The sequence below is a fragment of the Coloeus monedula genome (genome assembly GCF_965178545.1).
Source record: "Coloeus monedula genome assembly, chromosome: 1".
NCBI lineage: Eukaryota > Metazoa > Chordata > Aves > Passeriformes > Corvidae > Coloeus > Coloeus monedula.
The window spans coordinates 78368367-78387492 of NC_138781.1; the positions used below are offsets into that span (position 1 = coordinate 78368367).

General features: G+C 35.1%; 1 protein-coding gene across 1 annotated transcript in view; it reads left to right on the forward strand.

The window, feature by feature from the left end:
- The window catches only part of LOC309582968 (cadherin-9), a gene marked incomplete at both ends in the record, with an annotated part of 68302 nt that overhangs the window by 35166 nt on the left and 14010 nt on the right, over window positions 1-19126 (forward strand). Inside the window, 5 exons of the mRNA XM_082298412.1 lie at window positions 8656-8775; window positions 11075-11242; window positions 14939-15126; window positions 16414-16667; window positions 17949-18085. Coding sequence (XP_082154538.1) covers window positions 8656-8775; window positions 11075-11242; window positions 14939-15126; window positions 16414-16667; window positions 17949-18085 — 867 coding nt within the window. The remainder of the gene's footprint in view (window positions 1-8655; window positions 8776-11074; window positions 11243-14938; window positions 15127-16413; window positions 16668-17948; window positions 18086-19126) is intronic.

Below are 19126 nucleotides of genomic sequence, written 5' to 3' on the forward strand. Positions count from 1 at the left end.
GGAACGCGTGTCTACCCAAGGAAGACAAACAAACTGTTTAAATGCATATGCCAAATGTATTTTCATGGAGTCCTAATCACCACAGTGTCTAAGCATTCTGAAATTGGCTCAGGCATTTTTAAGAGTATTTCCCAAGCAAGTAATTTGTAGTCAACACCTTTAAATTTTTGGTCAGAAACATGCCAATCTGTGAGATATGCCCAGATGAGATCGTCCCCATGATGCACATCATTTACTGTGACCAGAGTCTTAAATGGCCAATGAACTTATAATTGATTTGCAGTCATACTGAAAACTCAACAGTCTTTAGCAGAACACTTTTGCCTTTGAATCATTTGACACATTATACTTAAGAATTTTGAACATTTTTCAAGACAAATGAAATATCTAGAAACAATAATAAAAAAGTCTCTTGATTGAGCCTACTTAATATTCTAGACATGTACCTACACTGATACCCCCACACATATATATCCTTACTTCTGTATTTACTTATATATACACATGCACACTCTAGAAGTGTTCTGCTTGTGTGTGAAAATGGTACTCTAATTAATGTAACTTTAAAAAGCAAATGACTGAGATAACCCTGGAATTTGATTAATTTGCTCTGTTCTAGACTCCATTTCACCTCAAAATTATAGGTCTTTATTGTTATTTTAACAGACAACATCCAGAATATCTAAATACGATGGAAGCAAGAGCTTTTCATGAATCACATCTTATAAACTAATGTAAATTTGGGGCTGCCATAATAGCTTCATTAACTACATCTTTATGGAAATTACTATTTTCCACAGCTGTATTAATTTTAAAGAGACAAACTTTATCACTACCTGAAAAGGAGTTCCAACAGATGATGAAAATGATCCCAAGTAAAATAGAGATGAGGCTGGCCCATCATTGTAAAAATAATTATGTACTTTTTCATGCTCATAACAGAGATTCACATGTGGCTTTAAAATGCACCTGTTTGCAGAGGTGGCAAAAGGTACAAACTCTGTAAATGTTTCTATTAATTTGTATTACAGACTAATTTTGAAGATGGAAATGAGAGTATTCTAGTTCTCAATCATAGAAATTCAAAAACTTATAAGGAGTTACATAAGATGAACTCAAATAAGGAGCAAATGAAAAATAAGTGCAGAAGGTTAACTTGTTCCTTCTCAAAAAAAAAAAAAATCAAAACTCTGTTGGTGTTTCATTGCAAAATACACAACACTACAGGCATATACATCAGAACTCAAAATTTGAAAACTGTTTCTTTTAAGCTTGCTTTTTTTCTTTTAAATGAGAACTTCAGAGATTGTTTGGAGGACCACAATTAACTAGTTTTGAGAAAAGAAAAAGAGCAAAGCAGAAAGTTCTTAAAGCTGTAATACATGAACAAAGGAAGCTAAGAGTAGTGAAGAAATAACGTTTCTATGTCATTAGTTTATAAATAAAAAAAGTATAAATAAAATGAAGCCTTCTTTGAAACTGTTGGCTAGGAGTAGGGTTTTTTAACCAAGAGATAAGCATGCTGCAGCCTTTATGAACTACTGCTTCTCCTAATAGGATCAACAGGGTCAAACTCTTCCTATGTTTAATCATAAAAACAGCTGAACATTGTTTCTCTCTTTTGGAGTATTCCAGAAATTAAGATGGGGCAAAGGGTGAAAATTGCCAGCTCTCATCTTTAAGAAGGAAACAAGTGGTGGAGTTGCTATGATTGATCTGTCATGGATCTGGCAGCTGCCAGTTCATACAGGTGGCCTATTTCCACATTGCCTGAGGGCAAATTAGGAGTAACAAAGGTAATTAATGGCCGTATTACAGTATTACTTGTGGATCCTTCCACATATCAATTTCATTGTCAACTATTTCTAGTTGGAACAACCCCTCTGTACATACAGCAGCTTCAGACCAGAAACATACTACTGGTGAGTTTCATCATTATTTTGAATTGAAATTTTGAGGGCAATTCTGTGATTAATTATTTTAATTGAAGTTTAGTTTATTTTCAAACATAGACTGTAAGTACTTGTTTGGCCTTAGAAAAGCTGTGTTTCCTAATTTTAAAGATGTACAGTGTATTGAAGAAAATGAAGAAGACTTCTAAGCTGCTGTTCATTTATTAAGGGTGGCAGATCATTTTATACTGTACCTCTTTAGTCACTAGAAAATGCAATGTAAAAGGTAATCTATGTTAACACTTGAAAGAATCTGACTACTCTTTCCTCTGTTTCATCTCTGCCATTTGATTGCACCAGTATTACTGTTTCAGCAGTGACTTTATGGTGAGAAGGGGAAAAATGAGCCTCACAAAAGAATAAACTTGCACAGAGTTGTTCACCCACCAGTCCTTCAAACTATTCCTCATTCTTTTCACTGTTTCCCACTTGTTATTGCATCCATAATGCTTTTCAAATTCTCATGCAGGGCATCTGATGCACTTCACAGTTACAATTACTGTCAAAGGAAAACTAAAGTTACTGTATCAAGGTATAGAACAGCAGGAGGGTAAGGGCTGGAGTCTTTGTTCAGCTTTAGCCATTCTTTCCTAGTTCAATTTCTGACATTATGTTACAATGGTGTATGTATTGTATTCACTGGAAAATGCAGCATTTCAGGCAGGTTATCGACAGAGTAGTTTAGTCACATTGCATCTCTCTGTGTGGTGAGACAACCATTGGCGCTTAGTTCCTACTCTAATGCAAGTTCTCATAACATAATCTGAAATGGGGCTTCTTTTTGTCGTAGGAAAGGATGCAGGAAACAAAACCCAAAACTATCCAAATGCAATACACACAAGAAATTATGAGCATTATTTCCTTGTTCTGTTTACAAAATATAAAGTACTGTTTCTGAAGTAAAAATACTGTTTCTGAAGTTCTGCGCAAAAATAGTATCTCATATTTCTGAAATGAGTGGTTTGGTCCATCTGTTTTTACTGATATGGACTAAAATGGAAGTAGTTCTGAGGGAAATTAAGGCTACAGCAGGCAGCACAGCTTGGTTTTCTTAAGCCTCTCACAAATTACTTTTAGTCACATTAGCAGGGATTGCAGTGACTCTTTACATACACAGCAGTGGTGCGAAGTTTGTGATTCCTGGGTTGGAGGACAGTGGACATCAAAAACAAAGGTGCAGTACCCACAGTACAGTAGCTAGTATATCAGCTGATTTCTCAATCAAACATTTTGTGGAACATGATACACAAAAATAAGACAGCAAGTTTTCAAGTGAAACTAAGCTTCACCTCATAACTATGCAATGGATTATTAAAAATTGTTAATTTAATAAAATGTAATTTATGAATTATTTATTACATGCCCTCTTTCATGCCATCTTTTTACCTTCTCTCTTTTGTCTTTTTAAGAAATGTCTTCTCAGTGTATATATAGGTGAACTACATTTTTAGATCCTTTTCAATTTTCCATTTCAATGTTTTTGCTCTTTTGAGTCTGGTTCCTCAGGTTGCATATTTGTCCTATGCTGGCTTTTTTGTTTCTTTTCTTGGTCATGCCCATTCACTCCTCTTCTGCCTTGGATCATGTATCTATTTACCTGTTGACACTTACTCCTTTTCTGCTTTTACTCTTTCTTTTCCTTTGTTCTATGAAATCTTTCATGCTACCAACTTTCTGGGCCTTTCTGCATAAAAGGAAGACCAGTGTAGTGAAAGCCCCACTAAACTGTGGTCATGTGCAAAAGAGCTAAGTTCACTTTGCAGATCACTATTCTTTCAGCTCTCTAGGTAGATTTGTCTTTCAATCAAAATATAAGAGATGTATCTCAACCTCATTTAGTCCTGTCCCTTACATACAAAGTAGTCAGAAATGTTGTCATCCAGCTGATGTGGTAATGAGATACCTCCTTAAACTTTTAAGGCTTGGGTAGTGCCATGTAGCTCCTAGTTCATCATTTGTCCAGTTCTTTTCCTAATCGCATACTACTATCCAGAGAGAACAACCTGCTCTCAAAGACAAAAGTAGTTTAAAACCTCTCAAAATTTCTGTAGCTCACTTAAAATTTCACTCATGTTTTCAACAGGGGCATCTCCACAGTGCGCCTGCATAATCTTCAGAGTGATGTTGTTCGAGCAAACCGTGTGTCCATTCATCTTCTTTAGTTTTCTAGAGATACAAAATCCCTAATTGTGCCTTCCAGAGGTTTTCCAGAGCTCACCCAAATCTTTTCACTTGTAAAAGTAACCCTCTTCTAAAATCTTCCCTCTGTAAATAAACTTGACGAACAGCAGATTGTCATTGTGCTTGAAAACAGGAAGCAAGCATAAGAGCTTCTCCTTTAGGGAGATAAAGTCCTTCCTGCCTCTCCACTTACCCCAGCTGGTCTTCTATTTCTGAAAATGAAACAGATTTTCTGCACATACACAGACAAAACTCCTCTGTAAAAGTCAGAACTTCTCAATAATCGCCAATTGTGACAGAAGTTGACTTGAAATAAAATAGAAATAAAGTTGTCTCATAATGTAAAAAACATCCTGTTTCAGCATTTTCAGATTGTTTTGTTTCCAAACTACTTTTTGAATAATTTATACTGGAAGGCCAAAGCCTAAGCTTTCTTAGAAGTTTAATTGTTCTGAAATACTACATTTATAAAAAATGTCAGAATCAAAATGCACTTTGAAGTTACAGATTTCCTTTTAGTAAAAAAAAAAAAAAGATATAGTTCTGAATGATATTTAAATCACTGTCATTTTTTTATCCAACATTCATGGTAGAATCTTGAGGCACACATTACTAACAACATAATCTGCTCATTTTCTTCTCCCAAGATGGAGAATACTGTTTAAAATGAAGGTTACAGAACAAGTTATCAGTAAAACTAAAATTTTCCAATAAATGCAGATATATTCTTCTGACTGGCAGAAGCTGTTGTAATTCATGTCAGCCAAAGGAGCCAAGTAGGAACAAGAGTTGCATGCTGAACAGCATGACTTCACATGAAAAGGTAGCAAAATATGTGCCTGTCTCATCTAGTGGAAGACCTCTTTTCCACTACAACAATCCTCTTTAAGCTATTTTCTTCAGTTTTGCAATGGACGCTGGTATTATGCTAGGAGACCTAATTATACCAGAGGGACTCTTTCAAACACTAAATAGCAGAAAGGAATAGAAAGAATTTTAAACGTAATTCATAAAAGCATTCTCATTTCAAATGTTGCAGTGGTTTTTCAAATTTATGTCTTCATGAGTTCTAGTAATCTGTGTTCATGACACTCAGTTCTGACACTTCCTAGATATGAAGTGACACTCTGGCTCTAATAGTTTTCCTTTTTGGGTTCTACATTTTTACTTGCACTTACATGAAAATTTATGCACACAGAAACACACACAGAACCACTACTTACATGGATTTAGTATAGATTTGTCTTAGGTCACCTTCAAAATTTACTTTCTGCATTTTTCTGCCCTTACGTTAGGACCCTAAATATCATAAACCAGATATGGTATCAAAGTGCTTAAGCTTCCAGATTCAAGACAAAAAAAAAAAAAAAAAAAAGATGACATACCTCTTGAGAACTTTGCTTTGCAGAAGGGTGATGTTATCACTACTTAGACTGCTATTGTAGTTATTCTCACATTTTCTCTGTCATCCTTCACACCAATTTGCTCTGTGGCACATTTGATCATGGCTGGCTCACAGAAACCCACCCAACTGCACTCTCACTCCCCCCTCCTCAACAAAACTGGGAAAGAAAAGGAAAATGGAAAAGCTCATGGGTTGAAATAGAGAGTGAGTGATTTCCTATCAGTTACCATAAGGATGAAAACAGACTTCACTTGGGAAATTAATTTAATTTATTGCACATTAAAAATAGAGTTGGATAGTGAGAAACAAAGGTAAACATTAAAATAGATTCCCCCACACCCAGTTCTTCTCAGACTCTACTTCCTCCCTTCACTCCTGCTGTATTCATCCAGACAGCCTATTCGTACTTTTAATCAAGCTGATTTCTGCTGACAAATGTGGTAAGAGGCTGCTTGTGAGGTAATCTAGACCATAAATAAACAAATAAATAAATAGATCATACTGTGGGTACCATTCAAGTGGGGTAAATATAAAACATACTTTTCTTTGATTAAAAAGTTCCAGACTGATTTTGCCTCTTTACCAAATATTACATAATTAACTTTGAGTTCCTTTATTTCACTGCCTTTATTTCACTGTCGTTTCTGACCCAAAAAGCTAAGAGAAGTTTCTTACCTTGTGAAAGAAAGTTGCACAAGTACTGTCTATCATTTGTGAGCATCCTTCTTTATGACACAGCAGACTGTTGGCAGAGAAGAGAGTTAACTGCCTGCTGACATTGAATTTTTTGAGGATATACTCTTGTTAATAACTTTTCCTAGCTGTACTATTAGTTTAACAGAAGAAGGAGCTTTGTAATAATATGTTTTCACCACATGAAAAGTTTCTGTAGGGTTACATCTTCTCTACTCTCCTCAACAGCCATATTTATATGACACTTGAGCCTCAGGAAACAAAGATAGACATTCCAATGAGACAAACACAGAAGTCTCCCAAAGACTGCCCTAAGCTCTCTAATAATTGTCTTAAAAAAAGAGAAAAATAAAAAAGTTCAAAACAAATTCAGCATTTTTTCTTTTCATCAAAACAATGAACTAGGGAAAGAAAGAAAGAACATTATTGTGCATTTGGTTACTATAACCATACTCCAGCTTCTGCGTCAGTCCCATGACAGTGATCAGGAGGCCACAGCAATAACCTTTCCTAATTAAGGTATTTAGATTGCTTTGTTTTTTTGGGGATGGACATCTAAATTCCTCCTGATTTTTTAACTTCTATATGCTACAATGTCATACAATATAAGCATATGATTCTACCGATTATGTTTTTTATAGGCTAGCAGGGGATATTGACTTTTCTTTCCCTATTCATCTTGAGGAGGCAGGGGATTTAACTTACTTGCTTCTCTGAAAGCAGGACTAATGGAATTTTAACATTCTCAAAGAATTGTCTTCACTTTTTGTCCAGATGAGCAGTTCTGCTGGACACTGTTAGTGATAACGATGTCCTTAAATATTCACTTCTTTGGGATAATCTTAACAGCTCAGCTTGGCACACAGAAGACCTCCAACTGTTTAACCAGGCAAAAAGTAATCTGGAGAGCTGATGGCAAAAATTCTCTCAGAGTTTGATGATTTGTGACAAAGCATTTTTACAACGCTTTTCTGGTGGTCTGTTGCAGAGAGAGAAGTATTCCTCCTCTCTTGACATGCTCTGCAGATAACCTGAAATACTGGGAATTGTTGTGTAGGTAAAACTATTATTTGTAGAGCTGTATTACGTTCTATGAAAAAATAGTTGCATCTAACTGTACTCAATAACAATGTACTCTCACAAATCTGTTTTGATTACTCTGGATTTCTACTTATTCCAATCCCTGGAATATGCTGAAAAGCGACAGTAGAAATTATTCACTTCAATGACATTAATAACAGGTAAATGAGGATCTTCTAAACTTACAGACAAGACAGACATTTGACTGCAAGCTATCTGGATGAACTTCAATCTAGAGAGACTGAAGTTGTAGAAGAAGAGTAATAGGGAATAGCATTAATTAAGTGGACAGCGCTCACTAGACTTCTTTCTTTCAAAGAAAGTGAGATACAAAAAAAAAAAAAACAACCCAAACAAAAAAGCCAGAAGTAGGGTAAAGAGCTTCTTCTCAGTCAGCCTTCTTGCCCTGGCAAGGAGTTGAGCACCTTTACACCTCAAGCTATTGGACTGCCTACATTTATCTAGATATTTGTGTTAGCAAAATGCATTCTGAAATCTTGAGAAGTGCTAAGATATAAAAGCTTGTGAAGGACAGCTTTGTGCTTTTCTAAGAAAGGCTTGACAGAAGCTTTCTGTAAAAAGCCTTTCTTTTTATTTGCTTCTGACCCATAAACTACATCAAATATATTGGCTCACAGTGCTCTTAATCCCATATAAACTATATTGCCTTCTTTATGATCACAGGACAAGGGTAAACTATTGTCAAGCAAAACAAATGAATGCTGAAAAAATGACAGTAACATTTAATGTCTTTTATTTGCCAAATAAGTGGATAACTTTGACTGAGAAAGAAAAAGCAAACAAATTAACAAAGAAAACCCCACAAACGTAATTTCTTATTGTGAAACCAATCTATTTTTAAGAGAATCTCAAAAATCAGTTCTTGATGAGACAAAATTTTTTATTTATTCAGAATTCAGATATTTGGAGTTTGCCATCTAAGCAGAAAATGAGTATGGGGAAATTTGCTTTAGATTTATTTACTGATTAAACCAAACCTTTAAGTGAACAGTTTCAGCTGAGGTCATATTATTACTAGAGAACAATCTTCAAATCTATTTGATCACCAAAAACCCTAATGCTGTGTTGGGTTTCAAAGATGTGTCAGTCCCTGTGTGTTTACTCATGTTAAACTGAAGCATGAATCTTAAGTGTTAATGATTTTAAGTCTAGTTATGAGGAAGATGTGATTTTATTTTAGTTTCTCCTGAGTAGGATAACTCTGGATTTGTCCACTGGATGCTGTTTGATTTCTTACTGAATTCAGTACTGCAACAACTGTATGTTTGCAAGAAGTAGATACCTTCCTAAAATCTGCTGATTCTTTGCTTGGTACCCATTTAGGTACATCTGTTATTCAGGTGACAGCCACAGACGCGGATGATGCGAACTACGGGAACAGTGCCAAAGTGGTGTACAGCATCCTCCAGGGACAGCCATATTTCTCAGTGGATCCAGAAACAGGTTAGCAATTCATTCAGTCTCACTGTCTGCAGTAACAGAGACAGGATGCAGGGATCAAGTTACTTTTCACTTCCATTTCAGTTCTGGAACAGACATATGACTTGACACAAAGCTGATACCCTTTCATTGAATGAAAACTGGAACCAAAATAAAAGTATGCTTTTTCTGTTAAAATAATATTATTGCAGAAGAATTGCTTTACTTGGTATGATTTCCAGAAGATGATTGTTAAATGTAAAGGTCAACAGTTTAAAAAAGGTGTAAAATACTGTAAAGGATCCAAAGAATCATCAAAATTAGTCACAAACCTATTTTACACTAGTTTCTGGAAATTTCATCTGTTTACCTTTAAGAAATGTAACTAGGAACTGGACATTTTCATACTATAAGGTAAAAAAAAAAAAAAAAAAAATCTCACAGGTAGTTAAAAATTTCTAAAAGTTTGGAATAGATTCCTGACCACTGAAAATTTTTAACTTGAGTTGCTTTTTGAACCTGCATTCTGATTTCCAGAGTTATGAGAACTGAAGCAAGAATCATTAATGTTTTCAAGCTGTAAAGCATGAATTGAAGACTTTTTCACTGTTATGCAGTGAGTTGGATAAGAGACAAATACAAACTAAAAAAAAAGTGTGAATTTTAGATATTTATAATTCAAAATTAGGGTTCAGAAAAGAAAGATGCAGCCACAAACTCCCCCCTTCCAGATACCTGATCCTAAGGCACTCAAGAGTCAGCAGGCATTGCTCTAGGTTTTCCTGCATGTTACCAAAACTATTCTGGTTTGTGAATTGAGAATTTAAGTGCAACTCTGCCCAGAATCACTGAAGTTCCTAATCCATTGAAAGTGCTCAGATGATGGCTATCTTTGTTTTTAAACAATTTGGCTTTTTCTAAATACAGCAAAGCCATAGTATGCAAAAGATAATGAATCACAAGGCTACAGTTTTAAAAGAAGCATAAGGATTTTGCCTTGAATAAAAGTGTTTGTTTTTTTCTCCCTTTTTTCAATCCCTCTCTTTTTTTCTATTTTCTTGAGTCCCCTACTCAAACATCTTTACCAGGCATGAACAGGAAAACAGGACCAGTACCCCACAGACAATAACTGATGGAAGCAGGTGTTTAGGCAGGCAGACTGTTTGGGAAAGGCCTGGACTCTCATCTTTGGTTCAGAGATTATTTTTCATTTTAATCCAATTTGCTGTTTCATATTACATGTATTAACGAGCCTAGGTATGGTAATCAGAACCTGATAATCCTGGATCAGACATAAATGTCATAACCCCTCAGCTGCAAAGTTTTTTTCTCTTTCAGTCACTTGCTAGAAGAAATTTTCCAGGGTTGCCTTTTTTCTTCTGCATAATATCAAATCGAGCCTAAAATGAGAGCCTTCTTCTGAGAAAGAAAGGGTAGGGGTGTGAATCCTCCAAGCAGAAAAGAACACTATGTTTAAATTTTCCCACTTCACAAGAGAAAGCTCTCATCACTCCAGCTTTAAAAAGCCACCACACTTCTAAATAAAAATAAAAATAAAAATAAAAATAAGTAAAAATAAAAATAAAAATAAAAATCTCTACTTGGTTTTCTAAAAGAAAACCTGTGCATGCCCACTTTAATGAAAAGTGGTGTACAGCACCACTTTTGGCTTTCTCACCTGAGACCCGTATTCTTTTTGTATACTGTAAAAATGTTTGAGAATGTAAATTACAGTTATGAAATTTTTGAAATTGGACACCCCAAAAAAGACTTTTCAAAACTAATTTTAGAGTCTTGTCCAATTCTTTTTTAGCTATAGCCCCAGCTGACTTACAGTGTCCATCACTGAGCACTACAATCAATGATCTATTACAGCCCAGAATAATGAATCCTGAGCTTTTTAGAGTTCAGCCTTGTGGTATAATATCAAAATGTCACCAGAGCTGGAGGTTACACAATATATTAAAATAATAACTGGGGATAGAAACTGAAAAATGTCATTAATTCAATGAACATATTAATATTTTTGTCATTAAAAGAATAATCAAATTGATTTAGCACAACAAAAACAATGAATGATGCATCTGCTCCATATTTTTTCTCTTTTTTCTTAAAATCATGTTAAAGCAGCCATAGATTGCAAGGCTTATTGCAGTATACCTTGTTGTGATTGCTATGGATTATCATCTGCACAGTATATCTGACATGAATCCATTTAAGAGCTCTGAGATTAAAGTGGATGGTGCTTCTCCTTCACTGCTCTTTTCTTTTTTTTTTTTTTTTTTTTTTTTTTTTTTTTTTTTTTTTTTTCCACTCCTTCAAGGCATAATCAAGACTGCTTTACCGGACATGAGCCGAGAAAACAGGGAGCAGTACCAAGTGGTCATCCAGGCTAAAGACATGGGAGGCCAGATGGGAGGACTATCAGGGACCACCACCGTGAACATCACACTGACTGATGTCAATGACAATCCACCTCGCTTCCCCCAGAGTATGGAGCATCTAATTGTTTGGTTTTCCAAAGAACCTCTCAACAATCAGCTGGTTTGCTTTGGCCATCTGGAAGATTCTTTTTTATCACTCTTTTTGTAGCACTTACTGACTGCTGTGTCTGTTTATGTTGCAGCACTATTAGGGCCAACAGGAATGTCTGCCTACATCTTTTAATATCAAATTATTTGTTGGAATGATAAATTTGTTTCTCACTCTTACTCTGCTTATAGAAATATAAACTGTAACAATAATTTAGGCCAACTGCAGGGACTTTAGAGGAATTTAACTACAAAATATAAAAATCTGTTCTTGGAAACAATTTTAGCTCCACATATTTAAGCAAGTATGTCACAGGTTTTCTAATATTCTGCCTTGCACAGGCAGAGCTGATCAGGTGGAATGTTCTGCTGGCAGTCTAAGCATTTACTTTAGGTACTCGTAATCTGTGTTCAGTTCTTGAATAGTTTTGATAATCTAGGCCAGTCTGACACAATAATGTTGGGTTTTTAAAAATTCCTCTGTAGAAGAAAAAAAATGGCAAATAGCAGAAAGCTACACAATACAGAAAGCTTCAGAGTAGCACACTCCAGATCTTTTTATCTTTGGCCAGTGTTTAAATCCAGTCTCACGTTATTACAGTCAGTGTCTGATAACTGTTTGATAGGCTGCAGACAGGAGAAATTTACAGCCTCGGTTCTGTGCCAACCAGAAAAATGTCCACATAATAAAATTTGAATTGCTTGTTCACACTGATGAGGGACCTGGCTCTCTTTACAGATCCACTAAGGACTGAACAAAGAGCTGATTTAGAAAATGCTCTCCCAGATTTGAAAAGCACTTCAGTACCATGGCAATAAGTACACCCAGAACAGCACAAACTCTTCAACCTCTTGTGGATTAAAAAAAAAAAAATTGGTAAATTCTGACAGTATGGAAGAATGGATCCTTGGAATTATAAATTAATCTTTTAATCTCTATCCATGATAACACATTACTTTAAAAGAAAAGAGGGGAGGGGAAGTACTGCAACCCTCATAAAGAAATGATAATTTGAATTCACATTCAGAGTTCACTTGATGAGAATCACCTTCACACGGCAAACTCAAACAGCAATTTTTAACCAAACTTCGACTTCATGAGGAGACACTTTTTAAACACATATAGCATGATGTAGCCTATAATGTTTTGGCAAATAGGAATACTTGAACCTAAATTATAATGTAGCACATTGCATTTTAACCCTCACTACTGAATAAAATAAAATAAGATAAAATAAAGAAAGAAGAACATAGAGAACTGCAAAATAATTTAAGGCTTCCAGTCTCCTTAGCCTGTGTTCCTTACGATGTTCTTCTTTCAAAATTAACTGAAACCTCATGTCTACGAAAGTTTTTCTGATTATTTCAAAAAGCTTTGGGATGGGTACTTTTTAGAAAATTTACACAATTTGATGCCTCATACAATCTTCTCTGTAGTGTTCCACTCTGAACATCACTGAAACACATTGCATGGCCTACAGAAGGCCTGCTGTGGGATTTTCCAATGCCGCAATTTCAAATTCAGAGGTAACCCTTCCCACTCATTTTCTTTCTTGTCAGCAGGGTGGTTTTTAACACTTTCTAGGAAATCAAAGATAGAGGAATATCTGGCAGATCTGACTTCTTTTTAGGTAGTTATGAAGAGGGGCACATCTTCAAAAAATTATCTATTGTGGAAGTTTGCTTTTTACAAAAACATTTGTCTTCCATTTTCTCTTATGTGAGGCAACAGTAAATGAAAATGTTGTCAAAAATAGAGAGTCAATGGCAGTTGCAAACAACATCAGTTAATATCAAGGTATTTAAGAGAGAAAAATTAATTTTTTAGAGGGACAGGAGAAAGCAAAATAGCACTGTGAAGTACTGGTTGCTCAGACTGTGTTAAGAAGAAGCATTTTCTGTTTTGTTTTGTTTCCTGAAAGGAGTTGTGGAAAATTAAGAGACATATAGGCCTAAATGGAATTTAAATGGTACTATAATGAAAACCTTACACATTTTGAATTCTACTGTACTCGAAACCAAATAGCCACTTCACATGCCGAATATGTGTAGCATTCACACAGCACCACAAAAATAGGAATGCTTTCAAACGAAAAGCACTAAAGGGAGGTATTCATCTGGAAGGAGTAATAAGTACCATGATTGAATCTGTTCCTTTGGTATTTCTGGCTCAGCTGCCAAATGATTGAATTTGTCAAGGGTTCAAGGCTTCAAACTCATGTTTTAGCTGCCAGGAATCCTACCTTCATCCCATTTGCAGACTGGTTTAAGGGAAAAATATGCATTTTAGCCTGTGTGGATTGCAGTCAAACAGGCCACTGCTGAGTTTTCACTTATAACTTTGAATTTGTAACAGCAATCACAATTTAGCATCAGGCATTAGCTTCCATTTTGCTACACATCTGTATAAATATAGGGTATTTTCAGTGACTCTCTTTTGTGCTTAGTCTTTACAACTGGGGACAGAAACTCATTCTGCACTCAGCAGTCTGAAATATTCCTTGTTTTAAATGGAATATTCAGGACCCTCTTAGTGTCTTAAAAGGCAAAGGACACGTAAATATAGGGACTAGGGTTGTTGAAAGAAAGAGTTGACTGTACTTCACTACAAGTCAATAAACTTTATATGTGTTCTTATTGGATTCTTTGGACAAGGGTTGTACATTTTATTAGGTGCTAATTTTGTCTTAAGGTATTTCTCCAATGCTACTACTTCACTCAATTAAGTAATATGAATTTACATGAAAAAACAGATCAGAAGAAACATCAGATTCTGGCATGTTATGTACAAAATCTTAACCCATCAGATTTTTTTTTTACATTTTTTTGGTAACAAATAACAGAAAATACAGATTTAGAATTTTTTTTGTCTTGCTAATGATGAAACTTCTTCAGTGTCTGCTTCTTACTGGTTAAAAAATGCCTCTGATTAATACCTTTTCTGCTACAGCATGTCTTTACAATTGGGGTTTTTTTTACATATGTTGTCAGAAAATACATATGAATTCACTTTTCCTGCACACAAGAAAGAGGAAAATGTCTGTGTCACCAGATTTCTTTCTAGAAGACTCTGATTATAAAAATAGCAATAGCAATTAACACGAACATGTATCCAAATGCTCTCTACCATGACTCTTTAGTATGTATTATCAAAAAGAGATTAATGAATTATTTTCAAACAGAACACTTACTTGAATATATTTCAAAATAATTAAAGGCTATGCTATTTTAGTGTTTTTCCAAATCCTCACTGATTTCTACAACTATTGTACCTTGAGAAAACAAAACAAAATTGTCTGCTATTTCTAAATATGTCTAGGAATGTTTCTAGAGAAAAAAAATTATACAGTGTTAATAATCAGGGTAAGAACTGGTACCTTACTGTATAGCTCTTTTGTCCCTTAAAACTGAAAAAAAAAAGAAAAAAGAAAAAAATCACAGTCTTCAATGGCTTTGAAGAATAATTTGAACTTTTTGTGACAGTTTATCAATCAACTCTGAATCCTGTTTTAAAGTTTAGTGTGATGGCTAGCAGCATTTTTCTTAAAGTGTTGGGAACTTCAAGTAACGTAAAAAATCTTGGTGAAATTGAAGATGGTTTTTATTCAGAAAAAAAAGTTTCTGAAAACAATAAATGTTTGATTTTTCTCTTCCAGGCTCCTACCAGTTCAGCTCTCCTGAATCTGCACCACCTGGGACTCCACTTGGCAGAATTAAAGCCAATGACCCCGATGTGGGAGAAAATGCAGAGATTGAGTATAGCATCTCCAATGGGGATGGATCAGACATGTTTGATATCATCACTGACAAGGACACACAGGAAGGGATTATAACTGTCAAAAAGGTTTATTTTTTCTCCCTCTCTTTTATATGTACTTAGCTCTTCAGGTGTTACAGTTATTTTTCTTTTTCCAGGGTAAGGGAGGGTAGATCTCACAAGGGGTCAGGCTACCAAGGAGCTGTTGTATTAGTTTCGTTCTTCTCTTTCTTCAGCAGGTATCTGTTATTTTCAAGTCTCAAGGGAAATTTACTGGCATGTCACTTCACATAAAGCAATATTTCAGTGGCTGCTGTCTGTTCAATATATAGAGTCTCACACACAGTACTTTCAAATTAGGGCTGTGAAAACCTGGAGAGGTTCAGTTCACAGTGGGGTTTATCAGCTGATTGTTGTGGTAAGACTTGGAAGGGTGGGAGGCTTACCTGGAGTTTCATGAATTTACACATCCAAGGCTAAACTCTCCCTCTCTGATCTGTCCAACAGCCAGTTATCTCCAGTAGCTAGAATCTGTCTTGGTTTAAGTCCAGTCTTGGTGACACTTCAGTTGTTACATATGATGTCAATGAAAGTTCAAAGTGCAAAGACATTCACAGAAATGTATTTTAAAATACCATCTCTGATAGATTTATTGGTTGCTTTTCAGAATTCATCCTGTTAAACTCTGAACACTTTTTGATTCTAGTGTTATTAAATATATCAGTAACATTAATTGATACCTGCATATAAATAAAATATAGATCTATAAACATATTCGGAAAGATGTATACTTTTTTATGTATATGTATGTATGAACGTCTATATACATACGTATATATGGATAAGCATGATGTCAATGTCACATAGATTGAAAATCAGACTTCATAGATTTTCTTTTCACTGCAGAACATTAAGATCAGGGTCAAGTCTGGGTTGCTCCTAGTACCAAACAGGCAAGGGTAGATACTAATGGGGGAACAGTAAAGAAAAGGTAAATATGACAGATAGCATTTAAGAACTGAAATAATTGCTCTTTTTACTGCCAGTTAGACGAGAAAAATTAGACTTTACACAACTCCTTGTTGTGGACTGAGTAAAACTTCCCTGTTTCTTTCTTTCTATTTTTATATAGGTCAAAGCCTCCTGGTTTTTTCAGAAAAAAAATGAAACCTGAACAATTAATAGGCAGAGGGATCATAGTTGCCTTGCTATCCTATAATAATCCTTATTTTTTTAATGACTAGAATAAGACTTAATACACTCCATCTTCCCCAAGATTGATTAAAATTTAGAGCTTTTGGTTCAATGTTGTAAAACTTACATTTTTTTTGTAAAGTGATATAATTTTCTTTATTATTATTATTTACTCCTCAGCATCTGGATTTTGAAAACAAGGTGCTATATACCCTAAGAGTAGAAGCAACCAACACTCATCCTGATCCTCGTTTTCTTCAGCTGGGGCCATTCAAAGATACGGCTTTGGTCAAAATTTCTGTTGAAGACATTGATGAACCTCCAGTGTTCAGCAGACCCTGGTATTTAATAGAGGTAGATGAAGATGCCAAGGAAGGAAGCATTATTGGGCAGGTTTTAGCCCAAGATCCAGATGTAGCAAAGAATGCAATAAAGTAAGCCATTACACAGTATAAAATTCTTTAGATATGGGTCAAGTCTCATGCACAGAGAGTGATGAGAGTGCAAGGTATTAAGAGGCTGTTTGGGCAATTAAGCACATGGACGCTGTTAAAAAGTGTTGAACAAGGAAATATCTACATGAACTTGTGAAGGCTAATACAATTAACACAATGAACAGTGCAGACAATGCTTCTGAAAAACAGTCTATAGACACCAGGTGAAAAGAAAGGAGATGTCAGCATTTAACTGCCAGCATGTTCTAGTAGTTTCACCAAACTGTTCAGAAAATTATGCTTTTATACCATGTAAAACACTCAAAATGGTGTATTTCTATTCTCTCTGATGCTTGTTAACTGTCAGACTTCTGTACATAACATCTGTATTCCATAGCTTAACTATTTAATGATCACAGTAGATTGAATAAGAAATGATTGCTAGAGTCATAACAATTAGAGGTAAGAGTTCAGCACTGTGAAATTGCTGTAATTGTTACCAATCTGCTATTACTATCTGCAGTGGCAAACACAGCACTAAAATTTGTGTATTTACCCTGCAAGTGATTATGAAAACTGATCTCTGCATTTCTGAACAAGCCTTCTATGTCCTGCAGCAGTATGCTTTGAGGTAGAAGGTGTGAAAGAAGGAAGAGAATAAAATATTTTTAAGTAAAATATGTATAAAATCTCAATTTAACCTGATGATGACTGCTAACTACTAGGCTAATTAAAAAACATCTGTAAAACAAGTTTTTCCTTACTGGGTAAGAACAAAGCAAAAGCAAGTATCATAAAACAAGATTTGAAGACATTTCATCCAAAAGAACAACTAATGGAAAGATTTTTCTGTTGAGTTCGGTGGTCCTTGTGACATCTCAAAAATATTTTTTTTATAACTTGATATTCCTTATGTCTTTAGTATGTGTCCTTTGGTGACAAAGTTCTCTAAGAAACAATTAATTTGCAAAAAAATCTTATCTAAAAATATTCACTTTTTGTTGTTCTTCTAGAATCCACTTTATGAGCTAAAATGTAGTTTCAGTTATCAGTCTAAAATCTGCCCACATAATAATTTATTATTCATCCTGCTCACTAGCCTTAAAATTGTTTCTAAGTATTTGTAGCATGCAGGCAACTATGGGAAAGCTTAGGTTAGTTGTAAAGAAAACATTCTTGACTAAGCACAGTTAAAATTAGAAAACATTTAGAGGTGGCTGTAAGCTGAACTGGAGACTGCACCAGGAGATAGTGATGCTCAATTGTACCATATCTTGACAGATATTCTGTAGATCGACACACTGACCTTGACAGAATATTCAACATCTATTCAGGAAATGGATCCTTATTCCTCTCAAAGCCACTTGACCGAGAAGAAACTCCCTGGCACAACATCACTGTCATAGCAACTGAAATCAGTAAGTTGAAGATAAAATTTATTTCAGAAGAATATTTGAACTGAGAAAAGAATTAAATTCTACAGTATCTATGGCTTATCTTGTTTTATTAGTTTTGCCCTTATCCAGATATTATCAATAGACAGGACATCTTTAGACACACATCTAAAAGTCCAATTTATTATTTTAAGATATGTTTTGCCCATTTTTTAAAAGATACTTTAGAATTCTCGGGCCCAACAAAACCATGTACAGTATATATTAGACAAGGTTCCCTGAGAATTCACATCAAATAATTTGGTGCAGGTGTGATGCACTGGCTCTATCCCAAGCTAAGTCTTTGGGAAAATCCTTGGGGAAAGGGAAAAAAAAAAAAAAATGTCCATGACATACAAATTCATTGTCAAAACAATCTCTGTAAACAGGAACAAATTACACTTTACCTCAACTGATTTACCTTATCTCAGAAAATGGCTTTGTTTGAAGCCAAGACTAGAGGAAATACTTTGCCTTCTATGTCTGAAGTAAAACCTGGGCCTAATCTTTCATCTGGATTCTTTACTATTATGTTAGATACTTTTAGATATGGATGTCTCTTGCCTAGACTTTTTCCGAGGCAACAGTCATCAAGGGTGAAAACAGACATGGATTTGAAAAACTTTTCTCCCTTCCATTATTCTCCATATAGATTCCCCTGGAGTCAATGTGCTTAAGAGTCTGGGAGTTGGGTCATATGGAGAGATGAATCATATCCCCATTTTCAGAAAAAATTACATATTTTTTCTTTTCCTCTTAAATGCTTTTCATTCTTTGGTCAAACATGTTCTACATTTCCAATAGGTATAGTGAGAGAATCCTCTCTGGCAATACCTTGAGTTTGGAGGTTTGTGAAGAGTGATGGATGATCATATCCTTATATGTCATTTTACTGTTTGTTTTTTTACAGTTAGGGGAGAAAGGTTTTTTGTGGGTTTATGTTTGTGCTGGAGGAAAAGGTGAGTGTTCTTAACAGCTCAACCTCATGAAACAACTTTTGCAATGAATCATTTGCTGTACTGATAT